This window comes from Pinus tabuliformis, chromosome 6, assembly GCF_031772625.1.
Source record: "Pinus tabuliformis cultivar Carrire ecotype Pingquan chromosome 6, CPIR1, whole genome shotgun sequence".
In the NCBI taxonomy this organism is placed as follows: domain Eukaryota; kingdom Viridiplantae; phylum Streptophyta; class Pinopsida; order Pinales; family Pinaceae; genus Pinus; species Pinus tabuliformis.
Genome location: NC_142292.1, coordinates 727004849 through 727017533, shown reverse-complemented (window position 1 = coordinate 727017533; position 12685 = coordinate 727004849). Strand labels below are relative to the sequence as shown.

General features: G+C 37.6%; 1 protein-coding gene across 2 annotated transcripts in view; it reads right to left on the bottom strand.

The window, feature by feature from the left end:
* Nucleotides 1-12685, bottom strand: part of LOC149260762 (cyclase-like protein 3) — a 418966-nt gene that overhangs the window by 175411 nt on the left and 230870 nt on the right. For both annotated transcript variants that reach the window (XM_089421058.1, XM_089421056.1), the window contains exon 3: nucleotides 6845-6917. In XM_089421058.1, coding sequence (XP_089277184.1) covers nucleotides 6845-6917 — 73 coding nt within the window. The remainder of the gene's footprint in view (nucleotides 1-6844; nucleotides 6918-12685) is intronic.

The following is a 12685-nucleotide window of genomic DNA, read 5'->3' as shown; positions in this document are numbered from 1 at the left end:
AAGCTGATGGCTCACTTGACAAGCACAAAGCTAGGCTTGTGGCAAAAGGTTTTGCACAGAAGGAAGGGGTCGATTATGAGGAGACTTTTTCCCCCACAGCAAAATGGGCTACCATCCGGACACTCTTTGCACTAGTAGCTCAGAACGGTTGGAAAGTCCATCAAATGGATGTAAAAACTACTTTCTTGAATGGAGATCTAAAAGAGAATGTTTTTATGTCCCAGCCTGAAGGATTTGCTATGAAAGGACATGAACATAAAGTATGCAAACTTGTGAAGTCCTTATATGGCCTCAAACAAGCACCACGAGCCTGGTATGAAAAACTAACTGAGCATATTCTGAAACTCAATTTCAAACATTTTGATCTTGATGATGCAACTTTATTTGTCAAGAAAGTTGGCAAAACAGTTGTATATCTTGTGGTATATGTAGATGATCTTTTGATGACAGGGAACAATGAAAGCTACATTGCATCCATAAAGAAGGAATTGGGGAAAAGTTTTGAAATGACTGATTTGGGCTATGTTCATTACTATCTTGGCATTGAAGTAACCCAACATCCAAAGTCCATATTTCTTTCTCAAAAGAAATACATTGGAGATCTGTTGAACAGGTTTGGTATGACAGAGTGCAATCCCCTTACTACTCCAATGGAACAAAACTTAAAGCTCACATCTATTGAGGGAAAAGAATTTGAGGATGCAACAAAGTATAGACAGCTTGCAGGAAGTCTCAACTACCTAACTACACCAGACCAGACATTTCGTTTGCTGTTGGAATCCTCTCCAGGTTTATGCAAAAGCCTTGTGAGGGACATTGGTCTGCTGCAAAAAAAGTTCTAAGGTACTTCAAGGGAACTCGAAACTTTGGAATCAAGTATACACAAGTGGACGACTTCAGCTTGATTGGATACTCTGATTCAGACTTCGATGGAGACAAAGAAACTGGGGTATCTACTTCAGGATATGCTATGAGTCTTGGATCAGGAGTTGTCTCCTGGAGATCACGCAAACAATCAGTTCCAGCAGATTCCACAACAGATGCAAAATACGTGGCAGCAGCTGAAGCAACAAAAGAAATTGTGTGGCTCAGGAAAATTCTTGAAGATTTGCAGGTAAAACAAGTACAATCAACTCCACTCATGATTGACAATACCTCTGCAATAAAATTGGCAAAGAATCCAAAATTCCATGATCGAACGAAGCACATCAATACTAAATATCATATAATTTGACATTATGTTGAGGCCAAAACAATCCATCTCCATCATTGTTCCACAAATGAGCAAATTGCAGACATCTTCACCAAAGTGCTTGAAAGAGAAAAGCTTGAACGATTCAGAACGATACTTGGACTCACCAACATCCCTTCAAATTAAGGGGGGAATGTTGACACCTAATCCTTGTGATTGGGTAAATATCTGTAAATAAATAAATGAGAAATATGAACAGTCATCGGGAGATGAATTGAACAGTCTCTCCCTCATGTATATAACAGACCTACCTGATGGAATAAAGAACACAAATCAGTTTTTGCTTTGTGGAGTTATTGCCTGGCCTAACATGCATAATAATATAACCCTCATAATTGTTGCACTGGTTTTCCCGCATTGGGTTTTTCCGGGGACGAATTGTCCAAAAATAACGGTGTCACTTGTGTGTTTGTTTTTTTCTTTTAGTTGTTGATCTGTAGATGGTTGAGACTATATTGTGTTTATTTCGTTATTTATATGTTTAAATAACATATTCGTAATTAACAAGTAGAAGAAATAAACTAGAAGAATACAGATTAAATTTCTAACAGATAGAGCTAGAAATTTCAACGTTTGGATAGATAATCAGCAACTGCATTCCTTTCCCTGTATATATATGAGCATACAATAAAATCAAATCGTGATTTTAGAGTGATGACTTCATCCAATAAGCCCCTGAGTGTGTGCAAGTGACAATGATATGCAGAGTTGATCCAATTTATAGCACGCTGTGAGTCCCCAAAAATCTGAATCCTGTGGCAGTTTTGTTCCAATGCAAAGATGAGAAGGTGTCTTAGGTTGCTGAGTTCTGTGTATTTATTTGTGCCTCTCCCTAATCCCACTTTGATTTTGAAAAAAATATGTCCATTTATATGGAGCATAGCCCCCCCCCCAACAACCCGCGGCCTGAGCAGACCCATCAAAATAGGCCCAAGGAATGCTCTTATCTATAACTTCTGGAGTGATAACCCGTGCATATTGTTGATCAAGATCATCTGGAATCAGGTTGTATATAGCAGCAATATAATTACAAGTGGTTGGCCAATGGGTCAAAGCATCGTAGAAGATACAACAATTCTTATTCAACCAAATTCCCCAGCAAACAACCAAAGGGAGGTTTCTGACTTTTTGAGTGGGGTTGCATCTGTCCACCAACGATGCTAGGCATCAGCAAAGTGTGGGCCTTCCTATTTGAGGGTAATGTTGAGAGTGGTAGTAATATAAGTGGACACTTGAACAGCAACCGAGCAATGGAGGAATAAATGATCAATATCCTCTGCACTTTCATGGCAAAGACAACATCTGGATGGACCATGAAAGGCACGTTGCATGAGGTTTACCTCCATGGGTCCTTTATTCTAAAGGATACACCACATGAACAGTCGCGTTTTGTGTGGTGCTTTTAGTTTCCTTAGAGGGTGCCACCACTAGCAAGCATCCCCCGGATCATGAGCATACATGAGAGCAGCATACCCTTCCTTTGGGGTATATCGACCATGAGAAGCTGAGGCCCAGATGATTTCATCATCCCACAGTTTTATCCTAATATTTTCTTCCTCCAGAGCTCCTATAAATCGATGCCATGTCCTTCTCCATATGTCCAGTATGCCAAGGTCTCGAGAGTCTAGCGAATGTTGCGTTGTCCAGAGTGGACGTATGTCAACCGCGATGTGGGCAATTTGGGTGATGCCAGCCACTAATAGGAATTGTCGCAAATCCAGTGGGAGAATGTGTGCATTCCCACATCCAGACCAGGCATGTGTACCCAGTCTAACCTGTTCACCATTCCCAATATGCCACGCCAAGCCATCCTTGATGATGCTTAATGACTGTGAGATAGCCTTCCATATAATCAATGCACCAAGTAAGCACTGGCCGGGCCTTCGAATCCAGTCAATTACAGATAGGGGATGAATATATTTGTAATAGATCACCTCTTTCCATAAGCTCTCTGACTTGATAATTTTCCATCCCATCTTAGCAGCCAGGGCCTTTGCAAAAATATGGAGGTCCTTTAAACCCCAACCACCCCATTTCTCAGGTTTCCCTATCTTATCCCAGCATACCCAAGCAAAAGTTTAACCCACATTTTCCCCCCGCCAAAGGAACCTACAACAAATTTGTTGAATCCTATTTATAATACCTTTTGGAATCCAAGCAAGAGTCATCCAATAAACCAGAATGGCCTCTAGCACAGATTTGAGCAAGGTGAGTCTGCCTGCCCTGGAGAGCCATCTCTATTGCCAAATGTTTATCTGACCTTCAATTTTCGCAATGAGCCATGACCAATCCGCAATACGGTATCCATTTGGCTTGAGCCTAAACCCAAAGTATTTGAGACCGGACTACAACTCTTGTCTCACGAAATCAAATTGTTGTAAATCATATCTTTCCTCATTTTGGAGGCAAGACACTAAAATAATGGTGGATTTGTTGTAATTTGGCTCCATACCTGTAGCTTTACAAAACAGTGATAGAATTTTCTTGAAACAAGTGGTATCACAGAATGAACCATTTAAAAAAATAAGCACATCATCTACAAACAATAGATGTGAGAGATAAGACACTTCAGATATCATTACCCCTCCCAGAGACCCTTCTGCACGAGCATTTATTAACAGTCTACTTAATCCTTCCATGATCAATAGAAATAGCAAAGGGGATAAAGGGCATCCCTGTCTCAGACCCCATTCAGCATGGAAGAAACCCGATGCAGCCCCATTGATAAGGATGTTATAGGATGCAGAAGTGAAGCAACACATGATCCAATTAATAAAAATATGAGGGAAGCCAATATGAGTAAGGATGAGCTGAAGGTATGACCAACTTGCACGATCAAAAGCTTTTGAAAGATCAATTTTGAGAATGATAGACTTGTTGTTCTTTTTTTTTATCGAGTGGAGCCCTTCTTGAGCAGTCCCTATGGCTTCATGGATCTGTCGGTGGCTGAGGAAAGAGAATTGTTCCTTGGAGATCATCTTGGACAAGAATGGTTTAAGGCGCATAGCAATAATTTTGGAGATAAGTTTGTAAATACAGTTGCAAAGGGAAATAGGCCAATAGTCGTCAAAATATAGAGGATTATCAGAGTTTGGGACAAGGGCCAAAAATGTTGAGTTGAACCCCTCATACATCCGGCCAGAAAGTCTGAGTCCTCAATCGCCAAAAGGAGGTCAGGCCCAATGAGATCAAGAAAAGTAATGTAGAATTCCATGGGCCACCCATCCGGGCCCAGACTCTTGTCTCTTTTGAAGCATTTCAATGCAGCTTCCATTTCCCCTAACGTTACTGGCTCATTTAGGGTCGCAGCCTCTTTAGCCTCTACAAATATAGGAAAAACCTCAGCAATTCGGAAGATTTCAGCTAAGGAGGCTTCCCTAGGCACCTTGAAAATATGAGAGAAATGTCTGATTCCCATATCTGCAAGCTGGTTGAAAGTGTTGGCCTCCCTGCCAGTTTGGTCCCGCAGCGCCCAGATAGTATTAGTATTTTTCCTCCCCCTGGCATATTGTTGGAAGAACTTTGAGTTCTCATCCCCCGCCTTTAGCCAAATCACTCTGCTCTTTAAGCACCAAGTCTCCTCTTTCTATCTCAGAAGACGGATCTTTTCAGATTCCAATTTGATCAGCATGTCCTTTGATTCAGAATTTGTGTAGCTTGTAATCCCTGAGTTTTCCATTTGCTTAAGGACCCCTTCAATCCCTAGTAAGCCAGCCTCATCCTTTTGCATCTTTTTTCTAGCCCAGCTGATGGTTTTTTATTTTAAACGGGCCAAGTTACATGCAATTACTTCGGCCAGGGAGGAATGGTTATCTAAACCACAGTGTGTCTAGGTCTCGGGTACTAATTTATGAAAATTAGCTTCAGTAAGCCAAGTAGCATTAAATTTGAAAGAAGAGTTTGTTTTATGGTTGGAATCCTTAATCTCCATGAAAATAGGGAAGTGGTCAGATAAACCCCCTGATCCCACCCATTGATGAATACAATCCAACCTAGCTAACAGAGTAGCCCTAATAAAAAAACGATCCAATCTTCTTGCCAAAGCATCCTCCCCAATTCTTATATTCCTCCAAGTCGGCACAATCTTTGTCGAATCTATGTTCAAGAGATCATGAGAATCCATCAATAATTCAAAGAAGGTTGTTAGAGGGTCAGTCTAAGCCCTGTTGCCCCAAGATTCAAAAAGCCCTAATGAGAAATTTAGGTGGCCTCCGATAATCAAATTATCAGCCTGCATGAAATCAGCATTCAGCAGTCCTTCCCAAAAAACCTCCATGTTATGACAAGGACCACAGATGTTAATGAGTCTGAGGTGCATATTGATATCTGGGGAGATGAGGTCAGCACCCAATAACCCCTCACCCCACCAGATGTTGATCAGCCTTATAGATTTTTTGTTGAAACCCAAAACACAACCTCCCAATCTCCCTCTAACATCCAAATAATGGAAATCCTAATCCGGTAGAATTTTTAGGAGGACATTGTTAATGGAGGCCCCATCACCCAGTGTCTCCTGAAGAAATAACACATCCAAACACTCCAATCTACACTCTCAATGTACATTTTCTTGGGCCATTTACATCATTATGCACTCTCAATGTACATTTTCTTTCATTCAATTTCAAATTGCAAATACAAAATAACAAGTGAAAAGGATTAATGTTAGTGCACATAAAAGACAACCATATCCTCAGTAATTTTAAATGCTCATGTTTGGTGGTTTAAATGCACATATCATTCCGAACCATAGTAGATAGGTTCTTTAAGCTAGAAATCACATCATGATTTCTTACTGAGTTTCCCTTTGCTTCCAAGTCATTAAAGCACATTCTTTTATTCCATATCAATTATGGGACTAAGAATACCTAGGTTGTATTCACACCTTCCACTACCTTCCTCTTGAATCAGCCTCACGAGAGTGTTCAAGTGTTGTATGCCCAGAACCATTTTAGACATCAAGACATCTAGGATAATAAATGAAAGCTAATCACTGCAAGTTGGTAATTTGTTGGTTAAGTTTCAATACGGGCTATTTTTAAACTGATACTTCAATGGATTCATTTACAAAAAGTAATATACCAGTTTGCTACAACGAGCTCTATTATGATAAACAATAAAGAATCTACTTGGCAGCTAGGTTCGGTCTTCTATGCCGCTACTACTAAGACCTCTACTTCATATGCTGTTAATACTAATAGCACGTATCAAATGGGAATAACTATAAAGAAAAATCATTCCACCCCGAACTGTTTATGTATGGTCTTGTTTTAAATACCATGGATATCTCAGTTGCCTTTATACAAGGTTTAGATAGGAGATTTTGATGTTAGCTGTGAATGGACAGATTAGCAAAGCTTCATATCCATAAGGCCATATCATGTCTTCAGAAGAGAAAACTAAAGGCTGCCCCATATTTGTATCAATATTTTGAAATGTTAATGGAAATTACAGATTTTCAATAACCATAAAAACAGAAATTTGCATCAAAACATTTATAAAGCTTGAGAAACAAATGCATGATGCAGCCTTGTAGAAATCTCTACTTGTGCAGAAAGACTAGACAGCAGATAAGCATGAAAAGTGAAAGGTTACCTATCAGTGTTGAGTGTTCTGAAAAGCACACGACGCACACCTCTTGGAATGTTTAGGCCCTCCATTACCTTTGCTGCAGTTAAAAATACAATCATACAATATCAACACTTAGCAATGATAAACAGATATGTGCAAAAAGGCTTATGTGTTTCTGAATAAGTAGTGGAATCCATTTTAAATTGTCATCAGCTACAAGAAAATGAAAGTTCGTTTTAAAAATATGCAACACATTTATGATGACTTGTACCATTTATAATTGGTCAGTGCTGAAATTCTAACTTTCTCAGGAGAGCAACCCAAATCTACTGAACATATTTTGAAGCATTTTTAGGCTATATATGAGGACAGTTAGAATTTATTTTAGAGCATAGAACATGTGAAGGGTAGAACTACATGAATAATCTGTACAAAAGTAGAAAGTGTTTCAGATACGGGCACCTTTCTTGATCATGCCCAAAACTCCGACAGTCATCAGGTGTAGCAATTTGGAAAACATTGAAGACACAGGCCTCATAAAGACCCTACTTCTTCAAATCCTAAAACAGGGTAGAAGAAACAACGGGTTGAAAATGGTCTCTAATTACCATCAGGTTCTTCTAGGAAAAGACCGTCCAAAGACCTTGGGTAGCTGAGCAAGAGGCAAATAAAGAGGAAGATTCTCCCATTCTGGAGAGAAATCATGTTTCCAACTTGTAGAGATAAAATTCTTCTTTAAGACAAGTGAGCACCAAAAAAATCTTAACAACAACCTTTGAGAGAAGAGGAGAACATGAAACTGCTGGATAAAAGCAAAGAAGGGGACAGAGAAAATGCGTCATCAGTTCTGTCTAGGTATCAAAACTTTGAATTACAACACTCCTAAGCAAACACTCAAGAAAAATGATAGAAAGCCAAGGGCTACTCCTTACTGATCCTAGGCCAATATCTAATTGACTCTAGGTGTCAACTCATGATTAGTGAAAAGCTTGGAAAAGTAAATGTGTAATTTATCTTTCTTAAGGTGTCTAGCCTACAAATAGTGAAGGACATCCCCATAAACAGATTTTCTTTTGTATTCGCTTGACAGAGTTGTAACAAGATTTGGATCATTGCCCTAAAATATATAGATAGGTTTTAATGATAAAGAGGGAGAGAAAAGCTAGGCAACATCTTTATAGGAAAGCAATATACTTTAGAACAGATGCAAGTAGAGTTTCCTCAACTGCACACCCAAGTCATGAAGGACCTATTACCCCTTATACTAGCAAGGGTACCTATAAATTCATGCAGCATTTTCTCCACCATTGTAAGCCCAAGGTCACAAGTCAAAAGCCATGTAACAACCATGTGAGGCCCTGTAGGCATCCTAGACCTTGAATCATATCATGTCAATTTGTTTTGGTCGGACCATGGATTATCCCCTTGAGTTCATCGGGCTCCTTTTGTCCTAGATAGGACTGGAGGGCCTTGGATGGGCTTGTATGAGGACTCAAATGTTTTATGGGAGCCTTGCTTATGTAAGGGTGATCATTGCCAGTGGTTAAATTTAATGGGTATTTATCAATTTTTCACTTATTTAACCATCATTTATTGACATTTTTTAAATTTACAAGTCATTGATGATACAATTAATTTTTTTAAATGTCAATTTGACATGTATATTTAAATTTACCCGTGTATATATATATATATATATATATATAATCAAAACTTTCCAATTTAAAGTGTGTGTGTGTGTGAGAGAGAGAGAGTGAAATATGGATTAAAAAGTTTATACCATAAATTGGAAAGTTTTGATTTTTTCATAACATAACAAAGTGTTTTAGTTTTTCTATGAGATAAGAGGTAGTTTTATAAGATAACAAGTAGTTTTAATAATGATTTTTCCATAATTAATAATAGAGAGGTTTTATTTTCCCTAACTAATGCTGCATTCAAACTTCTTGATGGAAAATTGTAAATCCCAATGCTCATCATCCAGTTCATCATTTACTCGGTAAAGCCGAGAAATATTGGATTATATGACCATTCAATTGAAATTTACTCCATTTTTCTATATTAATCTGGTTAAGCACAACATACTGACTTGATGCTAAATATGTAAGCTTTAATCTTTCGAGTTGGTTTAGATTTCTTCATTACAATTGTGTTTTGTTAAATTATTTTCATGTTTTTTCCAAGGGTTCATCTTTTGAATATAATGAATTTTAAAGAACTATATTATTATGTGCAAGATGTTTGTGGCTATGGAGACACCAAGTTGCTCCACTGGAGAGATGTAGCCAGAGGAGAGGAGGGGAGAGGAGAGGAGGAGTGCTATAATTTGAGTTTCTTTTGAATTTATTTATTTCTAACAATTATGTATATAAGACTATCTAGCTATATATAGTCTTATGATTTTCACTTATTCTTTCCATTTGGAAACCACCCATCATTGGATAGTGCATGCATAAGCCTACTTCAGTAATCCCCTCTATGAAACTACGTAGGAAGAAATGCTACTTATTGGATTGTATTATGCCTTTCCAATGGTCGGTTATTGTGACTGAACTCACTGAATTGACTTGGATCACCTCATTCACTTCATTTTAACCTTCATCGAGAGAGAGAGAAGAGAAGTCAATCCGATTTAGTCGAAATTATGGCAATTCGAGTGTTGTCGCACAGAATGTCTAGGCACTGCGACAACGGCTCAGATCGGGGGTTGTTACCATGATCCCCAATCTCTTCGTTTAAGTTGTCTCCCTACAGCAAGCTAAGGGGGACCCTATGGAAAAGTGGAATGAAGAAGAACTAGTTGGGAACCAATCAGGGCGGGAGACATAGTGAAGCAATCAAGTACTTGATTAAGATTTAGCAAGTCTTATAGAATTTGATTAGATTTTAAACGATTGATACCAGTGCCTTATGGAGTCAACGATCTTGCTAGGGAAATTAAGACCAAGTAATCGATTAGCAATTGTTGCTTAGATGAATGACAATTTTATAAGAAATGCAGATCCTAAAACTAATGTGATATGCAAGAATCTTAGTTAATTTTAGTTAAATGCCTATTTAAATGTGAACCCTTCAATCCTTTTTGTGTTGAGCCTAATTTTGTAGTGATTGGCAGAGAGAAGATCAGGAGAAGCACACTAAGGTGTGATTAACAATACCTCTCCTGAAATTCTAACATACCTGATGCCTCCGGTGCTGCAGAGAACTGTGGCTCTAACGACTGCAAGGTCACCATTTTAAGTACTATTAGAAAAGGCTTCTCAAGAAAATACGGATGGTGATCTATCTGTCTATCGACCAAGCTTATGCTTGGAAGTAAATTTTATCTATGCAAAGTTAATTTATATGCAAATGCATCGAAAGATGAGATGAAATTAGACTCGAGAATGGGAAAACACTTATGCCGCAAAAGCCCTCAATTACCCAAATGAAATGCTCACCTTTTTTTAGATAAAAACTTAGAAAAAATATTCTTGAAGATACTATAGTTAAAACACCAACGTATTTCAAATCTTCTTGATACAATTTAGCTCAAACAGAACAAAAACAACTTTGCAATTCGATATCAATGTCAACAGATGCTCAAAAAAAATATTTAGTTTATGAAACAAAGGATATGCATTTTATCACAATTCCATGACAGAGTACTTAATTTTCAGAAATTAATTTTTAGGACAGCAGTAAGAAAAACTTTATGACAGCAGCAATATGACAATGAAAACAGTAAGCTATCAATGATATCTTTATGCCAAAAATTTACCGAAATTTTTCCAAACTTGCCCACATGAATTATCAAAAAATTTCAGCCTGTTGTGATGTGATTTCCGAAATTATATCAGATCTGATATACTTATTACAGCCAGCAATTAAAACATGAAATAAGCCTAATGATGAATGCCCAACTCAAGAAATTAATTCCTTAATGTATTAGACAACTTAGGAACTGATTTTAAGCTAACCCACATGAAATTTTTCCATTGTTATATTTCAGACTTTAGAAACTGAATTATTCAGAGATAACAGTGATCCAAAATGTAGATCTAGGTCAAATTCTTGATACACATCAAACATAAATGATTTATTAATATATTTAGCAATTTTTTAGTTAATTTCAAACCATTTAGATGTGTTTTTCACAATTATTAGAAAGGTATATGACGGCTGTAGCAAACAGTAAGGAAAAAAATGGTTTAGAGATCAAACCCTTAGGCCCTAGGCCTTGAAGATGACTTGCCCAAGTTGCCAAAAAAATTTCAATATCTGAAACACATCTTTACCAAATTTTTTGCAAAAACCCAACAATGATTAGCTTCAGAAAATCAAATATTCAAATCAGAAATGGAGCAAGGGAATTTAGGGCCAATGAGAGCTAGCGCTAGGCCCAATAGAACTAGCGTTGGGCTAGGAGAAGGCAGATCTGGGCTTAGGAGCCCCAAAACTTGAAACCCTTGTTATAAAAAAAATTATTTTGCTTCAGACCTTCAAATTTATTGCAAAATCTTTAATGCCTGGCCTTGTAAAAAGATTTGGGATAAGACATTGCCCTCCAGGGCCTAGATCTGTCTCAAACCCCGCAAACCTACTTGAAAAATCTCAGATCTAAAGATTTACTTGGTTGATTTCTCATATCTATTCCTGCAAACAATCTTTGAGCCCAGATCTTGCCTTCCAGGGTCTAGATCTAGCTCAGATCTGAAGATTTACTTGGCTGATTTCTCATATCTATTCTGCAAACAATCTTTGAGACCAGATCTTGCCCTCCAGGGTCTAGATCTAGCACAGATCTGAAGATTTACTTGGCTGATTGCTCAGATCTATTCCTGCAAACAATCTTTGAACCTAGATCTTGCCCTCCAGGGTCTAGATCTAGCTCAAATCTGAAGATTTTCTTTGTTGATTTCTCAGATCTATTCCTGCAAACAATCTTTGAGCTCAGATCTTGCCCTCCAAGGTCTAGATGTAGCTCAGATCTCAAGATTTTCTTGGTTGATTTCTCAAATCTATTTCTGCACAAATGAAAAGAGAAAAACCCAATACCCAATATATACAAAAATAGAGAAAAAAAAACCCAAGTGTTAAAACTCAAAATTATGTTACAAAATTTCAGACCTACACAAGTAAATAACAGATCTATACAAATAATTTATAGATCTATCAGATCTGAGGAGTATGAGTCCAACTCCGCTCCCAGATCTGATAATCTAAGGCTCTTAATAGCCAAATCTATCAAAATTTCCACAAAATATTTAAAAGATTTTGAAATTTTAGAGGTATTAACCCAAAAACACCCTACAGAAAAAAGATTATCGTTAGATAAATCCTGAGGCTTATATGAAGTAGGCTCTTTAGAAAATGTGTTGAGAGTTGGCTGGTCCAACCGAGGACTATTCCCAAACACTCAATGAGAACCTGATAGATCTTCTGCAAACACTAGATCAACCATTAAATCAAGTAGAGAAATAGAACAACAATAAAATTCTGAAGAAATAGAGATACCTGCTACTTCAATCAAAATTAAAAATGTTACCCTAGATCCAACAAACTGAATAAGATACCTAAATTTAAATTATTCTAAGAGAGCTATTGATTGATAGTTTTCACATAATATTAAGCAGAAATTAAAACAATGTTACCATAAATTCATGAAGAGGAACACTACAGCACATTGAAACCCCAAAGACTTTTGCGTTAATTCAAAAAAGTATACAAGAGAGCTTGAGAGCTTAGTACACGATCCAGAGATCGGATGATCCTGACTGACAAAATGACCTCCTATTTGAAGAAAAATCCTCCAACAGCTAGTTCGAGTGATTCTCATCAAAGCAATCTCGACCATTGATGAGGATTAATATTTCTTTTAATCTC